The sequence below is a fragment of the Eumetopias jubatus genome, unplaced genomic scaffold, assembly GCF_037043125.1.
Source record: "Eumetopias jubatus isolate StellerSeaLion01/CBP00866 unplaced genomic scaffold, mEumJub1_p1.0 scaffold_7, whole genome shotgun sequence".
Classification (NCBI taxonomy): Eukaryota; Metazoa; Chordata; class Mammalia; order Carnivora; family Otariidae; genus Eumetopias; species Eumetopias jubatus.
This window is the reverse complement of record NW_028274813.1, coordinates 123,259,046-123,284,490: the sequence shown is the minus strand read 5'-3', so window position 1 is coordinate 123,284,490 and position 25,445 is coordinate 123,259,046. Positions and strand designations below refer to the sequence as shown.

The window sequence follows — 25,445 nt, the reverse complement described above, 5'->3', positions numbered from 1 at the left end:
CCCGCGTAGGATTCCCTGCTCACTGGGGAGCCTGCTTCTCCCTCTCTGCAGCTCCCCCGTTCGTGCTGTCAAAATCTTAAAAAACAAACAAACAAAAGTTCTCAATTTAGACAGTGGTGATGAGTGCATAACTCTATGAATACACTAAAACCACTGAATTATAAAGTCGAATTTTGTTGTACATAAACTGTATCTCAATAAAGCTCTTATAAAAAATAAATACCAAGGCCCCGTATTTCAGATGCTTGAGGGAGAGGGAAGAACTTGGTATCCATCCACAGAGGGCCTTTGGGCAGAGGCTACATCCACCAGCCCCACCTCACCTTTCCCCCAAGGCCTGACTGCTTCCCAGCCCCCTTGAGCGAGGCCAGGCTCCTTCAGGGTCAAGGCTTTCTTCTTCCCCATACAACGTGTCCCTGAAGTGTAGACAGGAGTGTGGTTCCAGGGCAGCTGTGGATCTGGATGCGACCTCCATGAGCCTCTTCACCCTAGCTAGGCTGCTGGGAGCTCACAGTTACATGAACCCGGGACTGACTCACAGATGTTAGTTTATGTCCCTAAACCACTTGGGAGAGAAACCAGAGTGAAGGGAGATGAGAAAATCCTAAGGTCCAGGCCATGATGCTCTAGCACAAGGGGAGAAAAGGCTTGGGACACGTGAAATAAGCCCTTGGTAGCTGGTGTCCCCTGAGACCCTACCCTGATATGAATTCATATCAGGGCTTAAGTGCCAATCCTTGGTTTATTCTTCTGTAACATGGTTATTTGGGTATAAAATGTATAAAGGACCTGATGCATAGTAAGTACTAACAGAAATGTATTTTCTACAGAGACACTTAGGTTTACCCAGATCCCACCAGGTTCAAAGAAAATATGGACAGACTCCACCTGCTACCACGTCCTTATATGCAGCACCTCCCCCCTTCCAGGCTGACCTTCCCGGAACAGGAGATGCTAAGCCAGGGCTGGGGCAAGGAGGAAAGGGCGTGAGCCTGTGTGCTTTGAGGGCTGAAGACAAGAGACCCTCTTGATTCTCCTAGGTTTTTTGTTTTTTAAGATTTTATTTATTTATTCATAAGAGAGAGAGAGAGAGAGAGGCAGAGGGAGAAGCAGGCTCCCCGCCGAACAGGGAGCCCGATGCGGGACTCGATCCCAGGACCCTGAGATCATAACCTGAGCCGAAGGCAGACGCCTAAAGACTGAGCCACCCAGGCGCCCTCTCCTAGGTTCTTCTTTGTGTGTGGGGGGGGGGAGCTTTGCGCCCATGTAGAGGAAGAAGAAACGGTCAATGACACCAGCACAGTTTATTCACAAATAAATAAATACATACTAGGCAGGCACCCCCTGCCAGCCTCCGAGGATCTATCTATGGGTCCCTCCATTGCGGGAGGGGCTGAGAAGGGCCGCCCTGGGTGGGGACAGGCCCTCGCTCTCAGGAATGCATATGCCAGTATCACAGGGGCCCCCTCCCAGGAAAGGAGTCTGGAGAGGGGCCGTTTTGAAGGTGCCGAGGCCAAAAAGGCCTCGATGCTCACAGACAGGGCGCCAGTTGTACGTCGTCACTACAACTATTCAGGCCGGCGGCCACTCCAGGGGCGAAAGGGGCATCCAGGTCTCCAGCAGGGCCAGCACGTCGCCAGGAAAGAGCTGCGGAGAGAGAGGGAACAGAGTTATCGTCCGCGTTGGCTGCTGAGGGTGGGTGTCCGCGCTCATGGGCTCCACTCTCAGGGGACCTTTGGCGGAGAACAGGACCCTGTCCCTTGCGTGTCCTCCCCCTCCGCTCCCCGCTTGAGCGCCCCAGGCACACCAGTTACGCTGCTCCGGATAGCATGCAGCCCGGGCCAGGCTGCCGGTGGGGGTGCCGCAGGGGGAGCTGCACGCTGGGGACGGGGACAGCAGGTAGCACCACACACGACAGCGCCGGGAGGGCGTCCTGCGCGGGAAGGAGGTACTAACCGGAGACGAGGGGCTCAGCTCCATTGCCAGCGATTCCGGACACGCTGCCTCGTCGTAAAGCACCGGCGGGTCTCGAGGCTCGGGCGCCGCTAGCGCTCCGGGACAGGCCGGCGGGGACCCCCACGACGCTGCGGCGCCGGCGGCAGAGCCCACGCCCGGGGCGCGCGCCTGCACCTGCGCCTGCGCCTGCGCGGGGCCGCCGTCGGGGCAGAGCGGGCAGCCCCGAGGCGCCGCCGCCGCGTCGCTGCGCCGCCGCCGCCGCCGCTGCTGCAGGCTCTCCTCGCTGAGGCCCAGCACGGCCGACAGGTGGCCGATGTAGCGGATGGCCAGGCGCAGCGTCTCGATCTTGGTGAGGCTCTGGCCGGCGGGCGCCACGGACGGCGGCAGAAAGCGGCGCAGCTCGTGCAGGGCGCGGGCGAGCGTGCGCATGCGCAGCTTCTCGCGCTCGCTGGCGCTCTGCCGCTGCCCGGAGCCCAGGCGGCTGCCGCGGGCGCCGCGCCTGCCAGCGCTCCGGGCTCGGGGGGCCGCGTGCGCGCCGGGCCGCCCGGGGCTCGGCTCGGGGCTGCCGGCCGGGACGCTGCCCCAGGAGTGCGGGGACGAGGCGGGGGAGCAGCTGCAGTCCCTGTCGGAGGGCAGCGGAGGCCGAGCCGGGCCCCAACCCGGGGAGAGGAGCCAGGACTCGGAGAGCGGCGGGCACAGGGACTGGGCCATGGCGGCGGTGGCGCGTCTGGGGGCCGGCGACCGGCGACCGCTTTATCCCGAGCCCCGAGGTGTGAAGTGGCCCCTTCCAGGCCGCATCAGCACTTCAAAGCGGGCTCGGGACCTGGAGGGGGCGGGGCCTGACCCTTTGAACCAACGGGGGCGGGAGGGGGGTGCTGAAGGTGCGGGCCGATGGCTGCCCCAGGTTGGGCCCACCTGGGCCCTCGCATGGGCACCTGACCCAGCCGCTCGGGCCTCTTGCCTGCGCCCAGTGGCCCGAGCTGCCTGGCGTGTTGGGCCAGCTCAGCAGGTTAAAGGAAGCGCGGTCAGGGAACTGGAAGTATAGGACCTAGGTTTGGGGCTGCCTTCACCTGTTGGGACCTTATGCAGATTCTTAACGTTCTCTTGCAAATTCGTTCCCAGTTTGTACAATGGGAACCTTGGGGCATGCTGCAGCCAGGTCTATAGAATCGGTAGGTTGGCGGGGGGGGGGGGGGGGGGGGCACCTGGGTGGCTCAGTGTTAAGCGGCTGCCTGCCTTTGACTCAGGTCATGATCCCACTGTCCTGGGATCGAGCCCTGCATTGGGCTCCCTGCTCAGAGGGAAGCCTGCTTCTCCCTCTCCCACTCCCCCTGCTTGTGTTCCCTCTCTCGCCGTGTCTCTCTCTCTCTGTCAAATAAATAAAATATTTAAAAAAAAAAAGAATCGGTAGGGCGGGGACCCTGAGTCGGCCCTGATCCCGGCTAGAAGTGAGAGGAACAGTAATCCATTTTTCCTCCTGGACGTGGCCCACCTGGTGGTGGTGGTCGTGGGAGGTAGGGGCACTATGAGGAAGCTTTCCCAGGCAAGTCCAACAAGCTGGTCAAATCTGGTCAAGTTGCTGGACCATCTGAGCTGAGGGAGGGGAAGCCTGATGCCCTTCAGGACACCCTCAGCCTGGCAGGATCAAGGGCTTGGCCTGCTGCCACAAGCTGCCACCACTGGCCTCAGGCTGGTATTCCGCCACTTTGGGGCAGGTATAGAGGACTCGAACATTGAAATGTGAGTGGACGTGACACAGAAAAAGCATTTAACAAAATTCATACCCCTTCATGATAAAAATTCTCAGCCAACTAGCTGATAGAAGAGAACTTTCTCAACCTGATAAAAGGCATCTACAAAGAACCCACGGCTAATATACTCAACAGTGAGAGACTGAATGCTTTCCCCTAATACTGAGAACAAGGCAAGGATGTCCCCTCCTACCCTGGCCTACTCAACATTGTCCTGGAGGGCCTAGCTTGTGCAATAACAAAAGAGAAATAAAAGGCATACAGATTGGAAAGGAAAAATAAAACTGTCTCCATTTATAGACAATATGATTGTCTAGGTAGGAAATCTCAAGAGAACCTATGCTGCCTTGCCTGACCCCTCAGGTGTTTTGAGTTTGCACCTTGTCGTAATAGCTACTTTGTGCACGTCTGTCCTCCTAGACTGCGAAGTACCTGGTGTCTAGCATCATGTCTTTAAGAGAAGTATTATCTTACACATCTTTCAGTGGGAGGGGTATGTTTCCCATCCCCCATGGCTTCCAGCCCAGTGAGACTGATCAGTGAGCTGGTCTGTGGCAGAGGTGGCCAAGTGACTTGGTACCTTCTCCTGGGTATCTCTGCCCACCACCACCTCCTCCCCTCATTTTATCTTCTGCCCTTGGCCTCTTCTAGCACCTTCTGTACCCCCTTCCCCTGCAGTCTGTCCCAGCAGTCCCAGAATTCTTATGCCCGTGGTCGCATCCAGGAGAGGTAGTGCCAACCCAGCCTCGGGGAGAAGGGGAGGAGCCCATTCCCTGGGCCCGTGCCATAGACCCATCTATTCCCAAGGAGAGCCTGCTCCAGGAGGGCCCTCCTCAGCCTGAAGCTGTCAGTGGGGTCTGCCCCTTTTGGACCCTGGTCAAGGGATGCCTTCCTGGGACCCCAGATCCAAGCCAAGAACCTGGCATTGCAGCCCAGCCGCTGGGCCCCTTCAATGCCATTGGACCCAAGGGGACTAATAGTTGGCAAATGGTAGAGCATATCGCGCACTCAGGTGGGAGGGGGTGCAGAGTACAGACTGGTCAGGCAGGAGGGGTGGGATTTGCAAGGGCTCTGGGCACTCTGCTTCCAACCTTTTGAATGTCAAAAAATCCCTCCAATTCCCACGATTCGGATTTCCACTTTGCAGCTAATCATTGAGAAAACTCAGAACGACCAAAAACGCCTAGGCAATCAGCCACCCTCTTGCTTCACTGTCATCTCTTTGAAAATCCAGTACGTGCACACGGCTAGAAAGTCCACGGCTCAACAAGCACGGAGGGTCTAACGAAGTTCATTACCATCCTGCCTCTGAGGCCTGCAGTTCCCTGTCCAGGGGAAACTGCCGGGACTGGTTTGTCCTTGAAATGACTCTTCATCTTATGCGGTACAAAATCAACTAGACATGTTTTGGACAACAGGCCATATGTGTGGGAGGCAGACTGTTTATCCTAAAAACACAGCTCTGGCTCCTGAGGATTCGCGCGTCTGGGACCTAAGATCTGACATCCCTTGGGCCCTTGTGCGGGAGCAGCCGAGAGGCCTGGAGCAGGAGAGACACGGTGGACAAGTGCATGTGACAGTAGGATCTCTGGTGTCAGGCCGAGGGAGGGCTAAGAAGCCCCCCAGGCGAGTGTGGAGGCAAAGAGCCCCCAAAAAGGGCATGAGAGAGGCAGGGCAGATGGCAGGTTTCCACCCCGCCCCAACCTTGGAGGCCTCGGTCCTAAAGGCTGCCGCCTGGGAGTCCCTTCCTCTCCTGCTGCCCCCCCGGGGGGGTGTCCGGGCCCAGTGTGTGCAAAGGCCAAAGCCAGTGGGGGCAGAGGAGGGACCCCTCCCAGCCCGGAGCCTGGGCTGTACGGCCTCCTGCCAGTTGCCTTTTCCCTTACCCCCCCCCCCCCCGCCCCGGCCCCCCCCACCTCTCACCTTTGATCTTATCACCAGCTCCTCCTATGGGCTCATCTGGGAGCTGCCCCAGTTAATGAGTTCTCCGGGCAGCAGGGCCCGCACGCCCTCCCGCGGCGGTGAGGCCTTCACACCTCTGGGGCCCGTGTTTTGACAAGTGCCGGAGCCAGTGGCTTCTGCCCCCTGGCCCGAGCCTGCCTGCGCCTGCCAACGTGTAAGGCTGGGAAATGAGGCCTGGGGGCAGCCCCACTGCGCAGAGGTGAGAGCTCAGCTGGGGCCGTTGGCTGGCGTGGGGGCGGGCGGGACAGGGCAGCCTCCTCTTGGGCCGGGGCCTTGGGCTCAGCCTTCCCACCAGGAGCCAGCCAGCTCCACCGGCCAGGCCTGGGCCCTGCACGCGGGCCCCCGCTCCCGCCTCCCAGCCTCCCTGCTCTCATTTCCCGGCGGGGCCTTCTGACACGGGAGTGCTAATCAAAGGTGCTATGTCAATACTCCCCTTGTAGCCCCTAATCCCTGTCCCCGCCGGAGCCAGGGGCCCCAGGGGAGGGAAGAAGCTCCTCTGCCGCAGGCCTGCTGAGCATCTGCAGGCGCATCTCCCGGGAGGCTCCTCACTGAGGTGTCCCCTACGGGCCGGGATCATCCCACCACACCCCAGCCCCAGCCCGAGAGGCAGGCCCTTCCAGGGGAGGGACTGTTGGGAACAAGCTGCCACCTTGACACAGCCCAGGACACCCCTCTGGAGTGTGGCCAGTGGGGGTTAGAAGCGAATCTCCATCCTGCCAGGTGCCACCCGTGTCACGTGGGGAACTCGCTCCCCATCTCTGGGCCCCAGCTTCTGCTCCTGTGCCACGAGGTAGTTAGACTTACTGTGCTGACATTATAAGGAGATCATCCTGCGTGGCCTGAGCTTTGGGCCACCATCGTGGTCATGGTTGCTACTGTCACTTGGGCCTAGCACTGTGTTGGGGGCATGGCTGGGTCACAGCTCCCTGCCCTGCCGTGATGTGGGTGTCACTGCCTCCCTTTGCAGATGAGGGAATGGAGGTGTCGAGAGGTTGTCCCGCGTCACGTGGCAAACAGGGGCAGAGCTGGGGCCCGTTTGCCTCTGCCTGGGTCAAAGCCTGTGTTCTGTCCTCCCCACCAGCTGTCCTATCTCCTCTGGAAGACAGGGGGGGGCTCCTTTCCTCCTGAAGGCTGCCCCAAGAGTGAGGGTGCCAGTGTGGGGGAGACTCCCCCGGAGTCCTCGAGCACCCACAAGACCTTGTCACAAGTCCCAGGGACCCGTGGAGATAGAAGGTTTCCACACCCACCCTGGACCTGCTGCACCAGAGCCCCTGGGGGACAGAGCTGGAGAATTTGGGTGTGAAAGGTACAGTTGCCCCAGAATTATGAAACTTGGCCACTTTCGAGAAGCAGTGCCCTATAGTAACCACCCCTCAATCCAGAGAGTGGAAAAAGCATGGGGAGTGCGCAGCCCCCCAGCATGGCTCCTAAGCCCCCATGGGTCACAGACGGATGAGGCTGTGGCCACCTGGAGCCCCAGAGCAGTCAGGGGGCTCAGCAGGAAGGCCCCTGACTTCTCCTCCACCTCCCTCCTTCCCCAGCAGCTTCCCAGCTAAGGCCCCCGAGGCTCCCAGGGAGCCCTTTCCAACTAAGATCACCCCCTTTCCTCACACCTTTAGCTCCCGGAGCCTCTAAGTTGGCAAGCCATATGGAATAGATTATTCTGGACCCAAGGTAATCTGATTATCTTGGTCATGGATCAGCTGGATGCACAGCCAGTGGAAGTCACAGGAGGCAGAGGGGTGATGAGGAGGGAGGGGGTGGGAAGACAGGAGAGAGATTTGGCAGATTCCAGGGAAGGCTCCAGGGGAAATGCAGAATCTCTGCAGTTCTGGAAGGGGGGGGTGAGAATGCGGGGTACGCAGATAGCGCCTCTCTCTTAGGGGAGTCGCATTTACACTCCTTTGCATCATCTGGGTAGGTGGAGGAAGATCTAAGCTTTATAGTGTAATGTGGGGAAACCAAGGCATAAAGGGGTTAAGGAGCTGAACCTGCCCAAAGCCGAGATGCAGGCATGCGAACGTGAAGCTGGGGGAACCTGTCACATGGCACCTTGGTTTCTCCAACTGTAAAATGGAGCCCAGAACTCCCGACCGCCTGCTGAGATGTTTTGGGAGATTGTATGCCTTGTTGGAAGGCTCCCATCTCAGGCCAGAGGGTGGACCCCTAGGTCAGCCAGTGTGGACCAGTGTCCACGAATTCCCAGCCACCACCAGCAGGGGGCACTGCCCAGCCACCCGGGGTTCAGCGATCTGAGCAGGGCACACCAACCTCCAAGTCCGGGGCCTTTGTTCTAGGGCTAGGGCCTGGGTGGGGTGGGGTGGTGGGCACCAGGCACCGGAGATGTAGGGGCTAGCTTCAGAAGTGGGTGAAGCCACGCAACATCAGCCCTTGCTCCCACTGACCCCGTTCTTGCCTGCGGAGGGCCATGGGAAGCTTTTGTTCTGGCCTCGCCTCCCTTCTATGCTGCCAGGTGTGGGCTGTGGCGCAGAGGCTTCCATTTAGGGGATAAAGGCTGCCCGACCTACGTCGCCGTGCTTTCTCACGCTGCTTGGGGAGTGCAGCCCCCTCAGTTTACTTTCCATGACTGCAAACTGCTGTCCGGCACAGGCAGGACTCCTGCCTCACTGAGGGTTGGCCCGGCGGGCTGCTGGGCCTGTGTAACCTCGGGGACAGCTGAGGGGGCACAGGTTCACTCTTCCACGTTCCCACATGAGCCGGGCCTGCAGCCCAGTAGCAAACCATGCCAGGCTCACCACCTGTTCTGAGCCCCAGGGCTGTCAGGGGGCAGGCTGGGCCTCCTCCTGGACTTGCCTTACCCTGGGCCGACCTTTGCCCCTGGGGCCCATTACGGGACTCCACTGACTCCTAAAAAAAAAACACGAAACTAGCTTCTTTTCTTAAAAAAAAAAAAAAAAGTGGGTGAAGCCAGCTCAGTGCCAGAGTGATGGGCTGTGTGACTCCTGGACAGGCCACCTGTCGTTGCTGGAGCCCTGTGTGCTCATCTGTCCACTGGGAAAAACATGCACCTGTGTGCAGAGAAGCAGCACAAGATAGAGCCCAGAGGAATGAGGAGAAGGGGAAGGGGTCAGGAGGTAGGGCCCAAGCAGGGGTCCCTGGGGCCCTGACCTTCCCTATGCACTCCTGGGAGCAAAGGTTGAAAAAAGACCCCAAGATGATGGAAACTCTAGACAGGGGATGCCTTGGGCTCTGTGCCCTTGCCTAGCCCCTGGTAAGGATATGCAGGTCCAGCTCAGCTGCCAACTTAAGACACATCCGATACCAGTCCCTGCAGAAAGCACAAGGTGGAGCTTCCTCCAGGCAGGGTGCACAGCTTGTGGGCTCCTTGTAACACCACCCCTGCCTGTGCTGACTGCTCACAATAGCCCGGTGAGGTGCCAAGACAGTGATGAGCCCCCTGCCAGGGCAGTGGGTGGCTCAGGCCCTCAGCCAACTCCAAGGGCAGAGGGAGCAGGGGAAGGAGGGCGCCCCAGAGCTATCTGACTTCAGGCCCGATAAAAAGCAGAGTGGGGGCTCCTAGGACTGAGCTGGAACGCCTGGCTGGGACGTGGGGGAGTGAGAAGCCTTTGGGCAGAGGATTCTTTGCCAGAGGCTGGGGGCCAGGGATGTCCCCGAACACAGGGGAGAACATCTAGGGGGACAGAGCTTAAATTGACCAGATACAAAATCATCCAGGAGAAGGGTCTTACGGGGTCAGGCCTGGTTATTTGCAAAAGGATGAACTCAAACCTCAGTTCTAGAGGTTCCCCCACCAAGAGAAATCCAAGATCCAGCCCCTGGCCTGAGCCAAGTGAGTTTCTTCACCCTTGGAGATCGTGCCCCAGCCCCGGCCATGGGAGTGTGCACATAGCGCCTGACATGGTGCAGGCAGCCAGGATAGCTAGGGCACCCCAAACCAGGTGAGCCTCGACAGCCCACCTCCAGGGCTCCCCAAGGCTGGCCTGCAACTTCAGAACAGCCTCCGCGCACCCTCTGCCCAGCAGTTTCCCTGATGGGAATTCATTCTGGTTAGAAAAGATTAAAGGCACACGTGAAGACATACTGCTGAGTGGTGGAACCAAGTTGCAAAAAAATCTGTTCAGCAGCACACCACTGATAGATGCACGAACAAAGAGAACACAGATCTGGAACACAAGCCCCACACAGAAAGGCATCCAGTGATACCATGCATATTACAAGGGTCCACTGTACACATGCATGTATGTGTGCAGAAAGGGTCTCACGGCCCTCATGTAATTTCTAACAACGTCCCAGGACTTACTTGGTGTGTGTGTGTGGTGGGGGGCAAGTCTGGGTTCTGGGAAGTGGTCAAGGGAGACTTTTTTTTCCCAAGATTTTATTTATTTATTTGAGAGAGAGAGAGACAGAGTGCACACGAGCAAAGGGAGGGGGACAAGCAGACTCCCTGCTGAACAGGGAGCCAGATGCGGGGCTCGATCCAAGGACCCTGGGATCATGACCTGAGCCGAAGGCCGACACTTAACTGACTGAGCCACCCAGGTGCCCCCAGGGAGACTTTAATCTCATCTGTAATGTTTAAATTTTTCAAAAGGAGTTTGCATTCATATAGTACATGTGCAACTTAAAAATAACTTTAAAAAATCTAGGTATAAGGATGTCGCTATGCGGAAAAGCCGTAAGGCACCTCAGTGTGTATTAGAGAACTTATTACCAAAACTGCCACCACATCATGGAGAACCAGGCGTGCTCTAAGCATCTCATTGCACAAATACATCTACTGATGGGGCACCTGCGTGCCTCAGCCCCTTGGCCGTTTGACTCTTGATTTCGGCTCAGGTCATGATCTCAGGATCATGAGACTGAGCCCCGTATTGGGCTCCACGCTCAGTGGGGAGTCTGCTGGAGATTCTCTCTCTCCCCCTCTGTTTTTCCCCTGACATTGCTCATGGACACACACTCTCTCTCAAATAAGTAAAATCTTAAAAAAAAAAAAAAATACATCTACTGATATGGGGAATGTTAATACATTCACGAGAAAAGTTGGTCACAAAACAATATGCTCTTTTCATACCCAAAGAACTTGAAAGCAGGTTCTAGAACAGAGGAATGGATAAACAGAATGTGGTCTACGCGTACACCGGAATATTTATCAACCACAGAAAGGAATGAAGTCGTGGACGAACCCTGAGGGCATTATGAAGTAGGCCATATACAGAGCGCACGCTGTGTGATTCCGTGTCACGAGGCACCTGGAAGAGGCAGATTCGCAGAGACGGGACACAGCAGAGAGGTCACCAGGGGTGGAGGGTAAAAGGAGTTACTGCTTAATGGGTACAGTACAGTGCTTCTGCTCAAGGTGATGGAAAGCTGTGGAAAGAAGTGATAGCTACATAACACTGTGGATGAAATTAACGCCACTTAAAAATGGTTAAGATGGCAAATTTTCTTATATATATTTTACAACAGTTTTTTTTTAAGATTTTATTTATTTATTTGACAGAGAGAGACACAGCGAGAGAGGGAACACAAGCAGCGGGAGTGGTAGAGGGAGAGGCAGGCTTCCCGCGGAGCAGGGAACCTGATGCGGGACTCGATCCCAGGACCCTGGGATCATGACCTGAGCCGAAGGCAGACAAGCGCTTAACGACTGAGCCACCCGGGTGCCCCTTACAACAGTTTTTTAATGCAATATACGAAACTACTGAACTGTACCCTTTACACCGGTGAACACATGATGTGTGAATTCTCTCTCAGTAAAGCTGGGCGCCTGGGTGGCTCAGTCGGTTGAGCGTCCTCTTGATTTCGGCTCAGGTCATGATCTCAGGGTTGTGAGATCGGAGCCCCTGTGTCCCGGCTCGGCAGGGAATCTGCCTGAGGTGCTCTCTCCCTCTCCCTCTGCCCCTCCCCCCATGTACACGCACACTCTCTAAAATAAAGTCTTAAAAAAAAAAAAGAGAGAAAACATATATACCAGAAACTTCAAGAAATGGAAAAACAAGAAACAAAAAACAAACAGAAAACACCCTGGACATGCTCCCTCTTGATGCCTCTACCTCTATGCTTGTGTATTTGCGGGGCTGCCTGGAGAAGCTTAGGATGCAGGGATATGTGCTAACCCAGTGCCAACCCGGTGTTAACCTGGTTCTCTCTGGGTGGATGGAACCAGGGGCATTTAAAATTCCTTCTGATTGTCTACATTTTTTCACTTTCCTGTAATGAGCATGCACTGCTTTGATAATTAAAATAAGAGAAAGAAAAGGAGGGCAGGGAGGGGGAGAGGAAAAACACTTTGCAGAACCACCTCAAACTTGTTTGCATTCCAGCAGGTGAGCCCAAGCCCCCGCGTGGCTTCTGGGGCCAGGAGCCTGGGCCGCAGGAGTGCGCACCACTCCCCCTCTGTCCTTCCTGAGAGCTGCAGGAGCACAGGTGGGCACCTCTCTCCAGCAGGGCAGACAGGCAAGACTGCTGGAGGCCCACATGCTGAACACATGATGCTCCAGCTAATCCTCCCAGCAAGGACACCCATTTCATAGATGAGGAGACAGAGGCTCAAGGGATGGAGCCCAGGCAGTCCTGGGGCCTCTGCAGGCCCTCCCACACCAGCCTCCTTGTTGGAGGAAGAGCGGCGGGTCCACCTGCGTGGCCCTGGCCGGCTGGGCAGCTCCCCAGATGCCTGTGGCCCCAGCCCCTCCTGTGCCTCTCCCAGCCCACAGGGGCCATGTCCCTCCTGCCCGTGTCCACATTCTCGGCCTTGACTCCTCGGCCCACGCCCAGCCCCTGCCAGCGCTCACACGTGTGACTGTGGTCTCCTCACGCTTCCTGCCTCCAGCTCCTCACCCTCCGGCCCCCTCCTTCCTCAGAATGTCTGTGGCTCTCACTGCCTCCCTCCCTGAGAGTCCAAACTCCTCACCCGGTAGGCTTTCCAACCCCTGCCTCCTCCTGCTTGCTAGCCCACAGCCTCGGCCACCCCTCCAGTCGGACCCCAGCCCACCGGCACTCCCCAGACCGGTGCCGGGCTGCCTGCTCCCGTACCTGGGCTCCCACCTCGTCCCTCTGCCAGGACGGCCGCACCTCCGCTTGGAGAATACCCACAACTCCGGGTCCCCCCGCTTCCGCCCGGGACCTGCCCTGATCACGTGGCCGGGTCGTGCCCCTCTGTGGTCCTGGGCTCCCCGCACACCAGGTCACCGCAGACTCAGAAGCTCTCTTTCCCCCTCTCCAAGTTCTGAAGTCCCAGAGGGCTCGTCCCTCGTCCCTCGTGCCTCCCCGGAGCCTCCCCTCGGCCCGGGGCAGCTTCCCCGTGGTGTGGTTCCTGGCCTCTGTGGGTCTGAATCCTGACTCTGGGGAATGAAGGCCAAGGAACCGACTTCTCTGGGCCTGGCCCATCTAACGCAGGGCGAACCATGGGCTGGATCATGGGGTCTGAGCACTGACGCGGTTACTGCCGGCACAGTGTTGGGCACTGCAGAGTCTAGAAGTGCTCAGAAGACTGGGCAGTCATGAGGCCCTGTCAGGGTGACCCTGCCTTGGTGGCTTCGGTCTCTGGGCCTCCTGGTGACACTGATGGCACTCTGCCAGGCAGGGCCTTGTCAAGCACCAGCCCCCAGAGCCAGGAGAGGGGACTAACTGGGCAGGTGGACTCGGGGCTCCCGTCCTCCCCCCACTCCGTCGCCCCCCCTCCCCATCCCCGGGACACAGGCCTCCCAGGGTGGGGACCTGCAGCCTCCCACCCCCACCCCAGAAGGGCTTTCTGAGAGGACCTGCTGCTGGACTGTTTTGGAGGCCCCCGAACACCCTCGTTCCCAAGTCGACACCTTCTGCCCTGGGGGAGGTGGCCTTGTGTCAACAGGCAGAGAGGAGGTGTGAAGGCAGCCACAGTGGCCAAGGGGGAGGCTGGGCTGGCCCTTACTGCTCCCTGGTAATGAGAATACCACACGCCGCTGCAGCCCCCGTGCACCCTGCCTCTCCTTCCCTCCCACATTCCCACAGCCTGGCCACCCCTAGGGCCTGGCAGGGAGCCGGGGGGAGGCAAAGACGACCTAGAGGGCAGAGGCCAGGCCTTCACCTGGCTCCAGGTCCTTGGGCCTGTCCAGGGAGAAACAGCAGGTGGAGGTCTTCCAGGAGTGGGGCCGGGGGCGAACAGACGGTGGGGCCTGTGCTAAGTCACCAGGAGCAGGCTGGGCCACAGTCACTGGCCTCCCGCAGCCTCTCGCAGGGCCAGAGCTGACTGAGCACGGTCAGGGTCCAACCTGGGCCTCTCTGCCCCTTCTCATCTGACTGCTGGCCTGGGGCAAAGTCCAGGGAAGTCGATAGGGGAGGATGAGTCTCCTCACCTGTATGAAAGGATCACTGGCACCCGACTGGGGCCGCACTGGCAAGCCGAGCCAAGGGCACGGTGACCTGATGGCTCCCGCCTACACATGAGGAGGCCCAGCTGAGCCAGGGCTTCAGGCACAGAGAACAGGGGTGAGAGTGTCAGGGGTGCTGAGGCACCTGGGAGGCCTCAGGGTGCAGCCCCAGCCTGGTCCAAGACAGCCTGAAGGGGCCCCTGTGGCTCCTCGCCCTCGCAGAGCCCAGAGCCCTGAGGCCGCCCCACCCTCTCCCTGATTCTTGGCCTCAGCTCTGATTGTACCTGAGGGGTCGTCAAACCCCTCGTTTTAGGGGGCTTGTCAGCATAGGTAGAGTCAGGCACAGCCATCCACTCCAGCTCCCGCCTGTGCCTAGTGTGTACGCATCTGGCCTCTTCTTCATCACCTCCACAAACAGGCCACTCACTCCCTCATCAGACATCCCTACTGATCTTAGGAAGTTCTTTGGTCTTCCTGGAGTATTTCCTTCTAGACGCCTGGAGGCAACCATCCTACCCCAAAGTTTTTGTTTTGTGAACAAAACATCCCCGAGTCCTTCGACTATTTCTCCGGTGACCTGGCTTGAAGCTGTCACTAACCTTGCTGTCCTTGGCTGGGGCCTGTTTCCTTTCATCATGAATGGTGGCCCCCACATGTGACCACTTACTCTGGCAAAGGCCCATCCTGCAGAGGGAATAAGAGACAGTCACCTCCTTGGTTGAAGACCCCATTTCTCGCAAATGGGATCACCTTTGTTTTTCACGCGTGCTGCCAGTTACATGCCACCTGACCCTGAACTAAGAGGGAGATTACGTGGAGCTCTGTTGATCCCGACTTAGTAGATCTGGTAGGCTGTTCGAGCCTGTCAGCTTCTCTGTGATCCTGGCTGTTATCCAATTCACTTGCTGCATCTGGACCATACCCCAAATTAGATCAATTCATATCTTCATTCAAGATCAAAACAATGCCCTTGACGAGGCTGGGAATAGAGCTGGTGGCACCATCACCGTGACCTTCCTTCAGGTGAACACCCATCCGCTCATCTGTGGGAACATCAAATCCGTTATGAACTCACTCAACTGTCATCCAGCTCACATGGCCCTATTTGTTGACAAGGATACCCTGGCACTTCTTTATTACATGGACAGGAATTATGTGTGGCTGCTCAAACACACCCAAATGTCAATGACTTATGCAAACGGGTAATTTGTTTTCTCTCACATTAAAGAAATTCAGGGACAGACAGTCCTGAGCTGGTATGGTGCTTCCATGTTGTCATCAATGCCTCAGGCTTCTGTCTGCTCCATCATCCTCAGCGGATGACTTCTGTCCTTGGGACTGCTTCAGTGTCACCAAATGGTTGCTGGAGCTCCAGCCATCACATTTTCCAGGAAGAAAATATAAGGGGGTAGAAAAACATGGGAGCGTACCTCTCTGCCTCAAAGAGCTTTCCTAGAAGCCCCATCCAATATTTCTGTTACTATCTCAATAGCCATTCTGTGAGCAAGAGAGGCTGGGATGTGTTTTCTAGCTGGGCATATTGCCACCCACAATAATACAGTCCAATTATTAAAAAAAGATGTAAGAACAGAGGCTGTAACTGATGCTGTGTGTGCAACTAGAAGGGTCTGCCAGACTCGTGAACATTCTATGGACCATGTTTCCCTGACCTAACCACCACCTCCTCCCATCACAGGAAGGAGCGGGCGAGCCCGCCAGGAGCCTGCGAGGCCCAGAAGTTAATCACCTTGTCCAAGAGCATAGAGCTGTAACCGTCCCTCCCTTTAACAGGGGAGTTGGGATGAGGAAGAGAGGAGAGCCGCCCGTGGGGCAGGGCCCAGACCCGGCTTGTTCACCAAGCACCTGGGGCTTCCCACATAGAGGGAGGAATGCTTGAGGGTGCCAGAGGCAAGCTGGACCAGCACCTGGGCCAGGACCCAGCCCACCAGGAGAGGCAGGTTGAGATCTTCCATTTCCTATAGCCTTGGCTGGGCTGGTGGGCTCGGTTCTAGCTCCAGGCATCTGAGCTCTCCTGTCCCCTCTGCGCTGTAGCTGTGGTGGCCCCTGCCACAGGCCAGGGGCGGGTGTGCCCTGCTGAGGATGACCCCTGTGCTGGGTCCACAGAGGAAAAGGGCCGCAGGTGGAGGAGGGGGCTCGGGCAGGATGCGCTAGGCCTGGTGCTGGAATCTCAGGAATGGAAGGAATCACCTTCTTCTAGGGCCAAGACTAAGAGACCAGCCGCCCCCTTACCCACACCCCAACCTAGTCCTTTACCTACTTCATTCTGCTGCCCCTGAACTTACTATAAGACTTATAAATGTAGGCTCTGTGCTAAGCACCATGACATGCATCATCCTTACTTACCCCAATAATCACCCTGGAAATCAGAACCCTTCACTTTACAGGTGAGAAAACAGATGCTGAGTAAGTAGCCCAAGTCCTCACGGCTTAGAAGGGGTGGAACTGGGATCTAAACCCAGGTCAGTCTGATTCCATAGCCCAGCCTCTTCACCATCAAGTGACACTACCTCCCTGTGCTAAGTGGAGGCCCAATGGGAGGATCCACTTCGGCTCCCCCACCCTGGTGAACGGGGATGGTAGACAGTGTGTCCCTGTGCTTCCAGAGCCTGGCTGAGAGGCCTGGTGAAGAGCCAGGGCCCCACCTTCCCAAAATTATGCTCTGTCATCCCAGTCAGTCTGAGGCCTGGGCTCTGGGGCTAGCCCAAACCAAGACAGGAGGCCAGGCTATCCTGGAGAGGAAAGGAGAGTAAGCAGGGCTCTGTGCTGGTGGTGAACTCCCATTATTCACCAAGTCCTTTCATAGGAAACCCCTCCAGGCTGGCTCTAATTCTGGATTTTCGGACCCTTCCTGGAGATTGCAAGGCCATTCCACCTCTCCAGGTCTATCTGCCTGTGCACAAGGCAGTGCTATTTGGCAAAAACTAAACACACACTAAAGATACATCAGTAAGGGCTTGACTGGGGTACACATGCTATAATACCATAGAACAGTTAAAACAGTTAAAAGGGGTGAGTCAGAAAACTCAAATATCGGGACGCCTGGGTGGCTCAATGGGCTAAGCGTCTGCCTTTGGCTCAGGTCATGATCCCAGAGTCCTGGGATCGAGTCCCGCATCAGGGGACTCCTTGCCCAGCGGGGAGTCTGCTTCTCTCTCTGCCTGCTGTTCCCCCTGCTTGTGCTCTCGCTCTCTCTGATAAATAAAATCTTAAAAAAAAAAAACTTAATATCAACAGCACATTAATCTGAAGTTCAGAATCCAGATCAAGAAACATACAAGAAACCAGATGGATTCTGTTTACAAATGTCAATTACACGTAAATCAATTCCTAGCCAGTACAGCCATGAGTTCAACCTAAAAAGTGCAGGATTGATTGTTTTCTAAGTCCCACCACGCTTAGGGGAAAAAAATTTTTTTAACTTGGTGTAAATCCTTTCAAGTCATGGGGGCGCCTGGGTGGCTGTCGTTAGGCATCTGCCTTCCGCTCAGGTCATGATCCCAGGGTCCTGGGATCGAGCCCCGCATCGGGCTTCCTGCTCGGCGGGAGGCCTGCTTCTCCCTCTCACATTCCCCCTACTTGTGTTCCTGCTCTCGCTCTCTCTGTCAAATAAATACAATCTTAAAAAAAAAAAAAATCCTTTCAAGTCATGAAATACTTGCATAACCTCCTGCTTCTTTCCAGAGAAAGCCTATTTGGATTCAAGGCCATGGTTGAGTTACCTTCTTTTTGTGCTGTGGACAAATAAGAAATTTCCTCTCCTCATTCACGGCAGCTAGAATAAACTAAACAGGGGTTGCCCTGACGACATGGTTCAATGCCAATTATTCCTTCATCATCATGCTAAAGTGGTGACTTGGGCATATTTTCTCTGGTATTTTAAAAAATGAGTCCTGAAGGGCGCCTGGGTGGCTCAGTTGGTTAAGCGTCTGCCTTTGGCTCACGTCATGATCTCGGGGTCCTGGGATGGAGCTCCACATCAGGCTCCCTGCTCAGCGGGAAGCCAGCTTCTCCCTCTCCCTCTGCTGCTCCCCTTGCTTATGCTCTCTGTCTCTATGTCAAATAAATAAAAGTAAATAAAAAATAAGTCCTGAGCAGAAAGTGAGGTCATCTCCTCACTGAAGGTTTGTCTGCACCTCCTGCCATTTTTTTTCCAGTTAAAATGATCTGCTCTAATGTTCGTATAATGTTTAAATGTTCATCCATTTAAGTCACCCGTGACCCTCTACGAGTCAGCTCAACATCTCCTGACGGGGAGTGCTCTAAGACATGCTGTTGAATGAAACAAAGCAAGTGACAGGGCACCCGGGTGGGGCAGTCGGTTAAGCGTCCGACATCTTGATTTCGGCTCAGGTCATGATCTCAGGGTCATGATATCGAGCCCCTCGTCATGCTTGGTGTTGGACGCGGAGCCTGCTTGGCGTTCTCCCTCTCCCTCCCCGCCACACTTCCGTCAGGCTCCATGCTCAGTGGGGAGTCTACTTCTCCCTCTTCCTTTGTCCCCCCCACTCATGTGCTTTTGTGCTCTCTCAAATAAATAAAACCTTTTTAAAAAAAAACAACTTACAAACAGGCCGCAATGTTCCCTCATTTACATACATCCAGGTGAGCGTGTGGGCCCGGCGAGGCGGGGCACATAACAACCTAAGAGCTGCTCTTTGCTGAAGGACCTCAGGTTTACCTGTAATGTTCCCACTGCTGCCAAAGAGAATGTATTTATGTAATTTGTGTGACTAAATGTTTGTTTTTAGGAGCGGCCACAAATACTACAAGGTCATTATTTATTACTTCAAGCTGATACAGGCCAATCTATCCCAGAATCCAGAAACATCATCATGTTGAACTTTTGTTACTGATTGCCTGCTTTTTCTTTTTTTGGTCACACTTCTGCTCCATCTGGCCATCCAACTTCTTAGCCTGGCCCCAGCCAAGCTGCGCTCCAGCTCTCCACATCAGCACCCCTGTGCACTGTTCCAGAAGCCCCTCAGCAAGTCCCACTGCCAGGCCTTTCCTTAAGCAGTTTCCATGGCCAGAATTCTCCCTACCTGCCTCTCTCCTTAACCAAGTCCTACTCATGGTTCAAGGCTCAGTGGTGACCTCTCCAGCTCTGTGGCCAGAACTCTACAGCCCCTGGCCCTCATTTGGCCCTTAGCCTCGGAGTTCAGCCCTTTCTCCGAAGATCACAAAGGACACCGATGCCTCCTTTAACCTGTAATAAACTGCTGAGGAGAGTTTTTACTATCTCCAAGTTCATACTGTAAGACTATAACAGTCCTACGAATCGATACTATAATCATTATTCCTGTTTTATAGAGCACAAGCTCAAGCTCTGACTGGTTAAGGGCCCTGCCCAAGGGCACAGAGCCAGTTAGTGATGGAGCTACTAAATGTAAAATGGTCTGTTCACTTGTTGTCTCTCAGCACAAACTTCAAATGTCATGAGAGCCAAGACCACAACTAACTTGTGTCACGCTGGTGTGCCTGACCTTTACCAGTTGCTAAATAAATATGAAGTAAATGAGTAATGCCTACAGCATCTTGAAATGTAAGTACCTTCCTTATGAAATGATAGGAGCAAACATTTAGCTCATCTGCCAGGCCCACACTGATGGTTCCACTTAGTACCAGCAGCCTTCCCAGGTGGTGGGCATTTTGTAGTATTATTGCTGTGAGATCGAAGGAAACTTGAGTCTCAGAGGAGGTAAGTAACTTGCCCCAGGTCACACAGCAAATAGACTCAGGCCTGCCTGGAGAGCTCACCTTCCCCCATTTTCATCACCCACTACTTCCTATCTTTTTTCTCCAGGCTGCTCTGTTTTTCAGGGACGGAAACTATCTGTGGGTAGTGAGATGACGTTGCCCGTGTTATTCAGCAAACCAGCAAATGTGGGTTCTGGGAGCAAACCAGGAAGGCTGCACTTGTATGTCCCCCTACTTCCACACCACCCCACATCACTGTGGGCAAATCCCTCGGGGCTTGTCTTGCAGCCTTATCCAGCACACCTGCAGACAGTGACTGGCAGTTACTGGACAAACTCCCACCCCACCCCCCCCCCCCCGGGGCGGGGGAAGCTGGAGATGAGAGAGGCGGCCACTCTTTGCATGGGTCCACTGTTCACATGAGGGACAGCCTGGCCGTCCCCAGACGATGATGGCACTGCCCACCACTGTCGGGCTCCTGGGCACTCACCATGCCACGAGCCCGGGTGGGTGGGAACTCGGTGAGAAGCTTAGCAGCTCCATCCAGATGCGAATTGTCCCTCCCACACTTCCCGGGCTGCAGGGGCCTCCATTAGAGCCCCCGAGGAGTCAGAATCCACACCTCCGCAAATGGGCCCGCTTTCCCAAGGCCCCCCTGCCCAGGCCTTCCCTGGGCTCTGTGGGTTTTGACACCTCTCTGTAACCTGGCAGGGGGCCACCTCTCACCTTTGGTCCAGATAAAAGCTCAGGCCTGGAGGTGGCCGGCCCAGCCTCCCAGAGCCTGCAGCAGCCCCGGCCATGGCCCAGTCCCCTCCTCTGCACAGCCTTCTGGGCCACGACCACTGGATCTTGCCCCAGGGCTGGGGCTGGGCCGGCCACCCGGACTCCACGTCCCCGGCCTCCTCCTCGGACTCTTCGGGCTCGTGCCCCTGCGACGGCGCCCGCGGCCCCTCGCAGCCCGCGCTCCCGGCCCGCGGCGCCCGCTCCGCAGAGGCCGCCCCAACGGCTCCCGGACGAGGCCGCAGCGGGCCGGCTGGCGGGCAGCGGCAGAGCGCCAGCGAGCGCGAGAAGCTGCGCATGCGCACGCTCGCCCGCGCCCTGCACGAGCTGCGCCGCTTTCTGCCGCCGTCCGTGGCGCCCGCCGGCCAGAGCCTCACCAAGATCGAGACGCTGCGCCTGGCCATCCGCTACATCGGCCACCTGTCGGCCGTGCTGGGCCTCAGCGAGGAGAGCCTGCAGCAGCGGCGGCGGCGGCGGCGCAGCGACGCGGCGGCGGCGCCTCGGGGCTGCCCGCTCTGCCCCGACGGCGGCCCCGCGCAGGCGCAGACGCAGGCGCAGGCGCAGGCGCAGGCGCAGGTGCAGGCGCGCGCCCCGGGCGTGGGCTCTGCCGCCGGCGCCGCAGCGTCGTGGGGGTCCCCGCCGGCCTGTCCCGGAGCACTAGCGGCGCCCGAGCGCCTGGGGAGCAGGGTGCCCGAACTGGATCCCTGGGTTACACCCCCTTACTGCCCTGGGATACAGTCGCCCGCGCATCTCTCCCAAGGGGGAGCCCCTGAGACGGCCCTTTGGACACCGCCCCAGGCCTGTTCCAGAACGCAGACGTCCCCGGAACCTAGGAACCAGGCCGTGCCCTGGACGCCGCCCCCCGCGGCCCGGGAGCTGGCTGTAGTATATCAGGTATGCGCGCAGGCCCGGGCCACTCCTCTCGGGGTGGTCCCAGGTTCATTCGGAAATGGAGGGCGTGGGTGGGCTCAAGTCTGCAGAGATTCTCATGCTTTTTAGATCTGGGTTTATCTAATCCAACCCAGTTAGGGTTAGAGAGAAGCTGAAGAGAGTAGGGAGAGGACCCTAACCTCTTTGGGGAAAGAGCTGGGGCCCCGGGCCATTATTAAGTCCACCACCACCTCTACCGAGAAGTCTTCAGCCACGTTAAAGAGGGGGAACCCTCGGACTTGCTCCAGAGGCACGATGAAGGGTAGCAAGAGCCCCTGGTTCTAAGTGCTCCATTAAAGTTTGGGGGGTGGGAGGCTGGCCAGCCCCAGGCGTGGGGACTTCCAGAGTATAGGGGCTTGGAGCTGGTGACCTTCCTGTTTCCTTTAAGCTTCATTTGTTCATGAGGCCCAGGAGTGAATGAGTCATGGTCCATAAAAGAGCCTATCAATAACCAAAAGTTACTGCTCGCTTACTGTTTGCCCATCACCGTTTTTGGCACTGTGCATGTATTAGCTCAGCCGGCCCTCCAGCAACTCTATAGCGTACGTGCTGTTAATCATCACCCCCATTTTACAGATAAGAAAACCGAATGAAAGAGGTTGTGTTCTTAAAGCTAGTTAGTAGCAGAGGTGGGATAGGAACCCCCGGAGTGTATCTCCAGAGCCAGTGTTCTTCACCACTTTGCTTCACTGCTTCCAGGACACCCAGGGCTGTCCAGAAGCTGCCAGCCACGCTCCGGGGAGCATCCAGGTTCAAGGTCTCAGGGCATCAGGCAGTGGCCCACTAACCAGCTGCTTTTGCCTCTCTTGCAGGGTATCTCTGTGTCTCCAGAGTCCTGCGTGTTGCCAGAAACCCCACCCCTCCTGTCCCGCCCAGCATGCCAGAGACTCCAGCCTCAGACCCAGTGGGGATGCTGGAGCCACAGTGCAGAGGAGCTCCCCAGCTCAGAGGACCAGGGACCAGGCCCTGCCTTCCAGCTCGGTGACCAAAGCCCATCCCAAAGCTCAGGCCTGCAGCTCAGTGGCTGCCCTGAACTTTGGCAAGAAGATTTGGGGGGCGCCCACCTGGGCGTCTTCTACTGATAGCCTCGCCTGTCCCCTTGTTAGCCAGGAATCAGGCCTCTGGTGTGGAGTGTCCTCCTCATTTGCTACTTGCTGTGGTCTTCAAGCTTTTTTTAAGCCAAGGATCTCTTTTCCAAGTGATGTCTTTCCCAGAGAGGCAGTGTTCGAAATAGAGAGTGGGTGGCCTCCCTGGCTGGAGTCTGGGCTGGGGGAGTGCCCTCCGCTCCTAGACACCCCCCGAATGACCCGTCTCTGCAGAACATCGGCTGAGCTGCAGCAAGGTGCTGGCTGCGGGACCACAGAGTCGGCGGGTCTGGGACCGCTGGTGGAATGCATTCTCGGGGTGGCGGAGGGGAGAGAGAAGCCTGTACGCTTCGATTTTTGTACTTCTTAAAAAAAACAACAAAAATGTTGGTATGGTCTGTTTTTCTTCTATCAACCTGGGTTTTTATTGCCTCTGGAAAAGGAAGAATGTTCCCATCCTGCAGGGAACCATCCTTCTGCTCTTCCCCTCCCCGGGTCCGGGCCTCCTGAGGTTGGTGTGTGCCCTCCCGTGCCACTGTGACAAGTCTTCACCTCCAGGGGCTCCACTTGGCCTTGCTGTGTGAGGTGGCACAGGTGGGGGTTAACGTTTGGGCCTGTTCACTTGCCTCCAACCCAGCACCACTACCTTGTCCCTTCCTCTGAGCGTATTCCTGCCGACCCGGAGGGCTCCTTCACAATTCTAGGGAAGTGTTTTTTTAAAGGATGCAGGGTGGTTCGCTTCCACAGGCGAGGCCCGGCGTATTTGTTTCTGGGGCTGCCATAAGCACGCATCAGGTGGCTTGGAGAACAGAAATACAATTTTCTCACAGTTCAGGAGGCTAGCATCCAAGATCAGTGTCAGCAGGGTTGGTTTCTGCAGCGTCTCTCCTTGGCTTGCAGATGGCCGCCTTCTCTCTCTGCCCTCGACGTAATTACGCTGTGGTCTGTGCACCTGGCTTTATCACTTCTGTTAAGGCCCCCAGTCATCCTGGTTTAGGGCCCCCCCCATATGACCTTCTTTTACCTTCATTACCTCTTTATTAAGCACTATCTCCGAATACATTGACGTTCTGAGGTCCTGGGGGCTAGAACTTCACCGTGGATGTTGGGGGAACACAGTTCATCCCATAATACCCAGTGCCTTCTTGCCCTAGCATTCTAGGGTTTGGGTTCTTAGCCCAGGGCCTCCTGTCCCTAGGGGCTGCCAGCCACAGCTGGAGGGATAAGGAAACCTCCCACAATATCATACACAGCGAGGAGATGGGTACAGGGCAGGACTGACCTGGATGCACGTTCCACTCAGTTCTTGCTCACTGTATAACTGGGCAAACTATGAAACCTACCTGAGCCTCAGTTTTATTGGCTGTGAAATGGGGACAGTAACAAACCCTATCCCTCAGGGTTCTGAGGCTTGGCACGTAGTAATTCCTGAATGGAGCCACACCACCTAGGAGATGGTGCAGTCCGGTGATTCCCGAACCTGGCTGCATGCCGAGACCCGTGGTTGTAGAGGCCCACCCTGAGAGCAGGAGTCAGTGCATTGAGTTGGGACTTAGGAACCTGGGGCTTTAAGAAAATCCTTCCCAGGTTTGGGTTCAATGGATATTCTCCACCCCTTCATTTTATAGCTGAAGAAACAAGCCCAGGTAGGAGAGCAACTTTCCCTAGCCCCCCAGCTAGGTAGAGATGTCAGGCCCCTGACTCCCTGTCCAGTGCTCTCTCCTTCCCTAGAAGAGTCCATAGGTCTTGGCTCCATAGCCTCACAGCAGCTGCCCATCTCCTTCCTTTGGCTCTCACAGATCTGGGGTCACGGATGGCCAGGCCGTTCCAGCTCCAAGGTCGGCTCCTCCCTCCTGCAAGGGCTGGAGTGGAGCCCAAGAGAGGGCTGGCCTTCTCCAGCAGCATTCCAGAGCTTCCAGAATCTGGCAGCCTTCTTCTCCCAGCTCCCCTCACGAGGTACTCCTCCAGGAGGTGCAAAGGCAGAGGTGAGAGGCCGCCCGCTAGAGTGGCCTGGGAGACATCTAAAGTGCAGCTGGCGTGAGGGCCCCGGGCCCGGCGGGCTCGGGCTAATCTCCCACCCCTGTCCTCAGCCTCTGCAAGGGAAGCCTCAGGCCTGCCTCTCAGGAGCAGTAGCTCCTCACCTCCTTCCGTGGTTCCATCCTGGGTGTTCTGCTCTTGACTGCACCTGTCTGCCACGGGCCTGGCAGGGGAGGGAGAAGGGCTGATGCCTGTGCCCTGCCAGGAAAAACCGGTCTTCCCACACCTTCCTGGGGATCCACCCCCATCACCATCCATAAGTGACTGGACATTTCTTTCATGACCCTGCACTGTAGAGGACGTGCCTCCGAGGAGTCTCCTGGGTGGAGGGAGGTGGGAGACCTCCATCTCCAGGGTCGGCCCATCCCCAGGGCCTGCCTCTCCCGCTGGTCCTGAGGGGTCAACCCGCCACAGAGTGCTGGGCTCAGAACCAGCAGCCTGAGTTCGAGTTGGCCCCTGCTCTGTGTGCGACCTCGAGCGAGGTTCTGCAGGCGGGTCACTGGCTCTGGGTGCCCTCAGGAACCCGATTTCCTCCAGACACACAGGGCATTCTGAATGCCAGGCTTGGGAGCCGTCGGGTGGTGGGAGCATGCAACGTGTGGAGGCCACAGATCTTGCCTCAGCTCCAGATGGAGGAGGCCTTCCACTCTGCGGCTTTAGAGCCTGCATCTCGTTCGAGCCCTACTGACTTACCCTCCCTGCGCCTCAGTTTCCTTATCTGCAAAACTGAGATAAAAGCAATCCTTATCTCCTGGGGCTGTTGAGACCCAAATGAGATAATGCGCATAAACACTTCGCCCAGTGCCAGGCACAGAGACTAGGATCCCTGCAGACTCTTCTCCCTGGAGGCCAGCTCTCTCCCAGGGACCCTGGTGGGGGTGGCCCCTCCCCCAGCGAGA

General features: G+C 56.8%; 2 protein-coding genes across 2 annotated transcripts; one reads left to right on the top strand and one right to left on the bottom strand.

Moving 5' to 3' along the window:
• Window positions 1-1,437: 1,437 nt before the first annotated feature.
• Window positions 1,438-2,667, bottom strand: MESP1 (mesoderm posterior bHLH transcription factor 1). The gene is made up of 2 exons (XM_028122072.2): window positions 1,957-2,667; window positions 1,438-1,647 (listed from the first exon to the last, which is right to left on the bottom strand). The coding sequence occupies exons 1-2, from the start codon at window positions 2,665-2,667 to the stop codon at window positions 1,573-1,575; spliced, it is 786 nt and encodes a 261-aa protein (XP_027977873.1). The 3' UTR covers window positions 1,438-1,572.
• Window positions 2,668-20,512: 17,845 nt separating this feature from the next.
• On the top strand, window positions 20,513-22,898 carry MESP2 (mesoderm posterior bHLH transcription factor 2). Its single transcript, XM_028122205.2, has 2 exons — window positions 20,513-21,388; window positions 22,237-22,898. The coding sequence occupies exons 1-2, from the start codon at window positions 20,513-20,515 to the stop codon at window positions 22,504-22,506; spliced, it is 1,146 nt and encodes a 381-aa protein (XP_027978006.1). The 3' UTR covers window positions 22,507-22,898.
• Window positions 22,899-25,445: the final 2,547 nt, after the last annotated feature.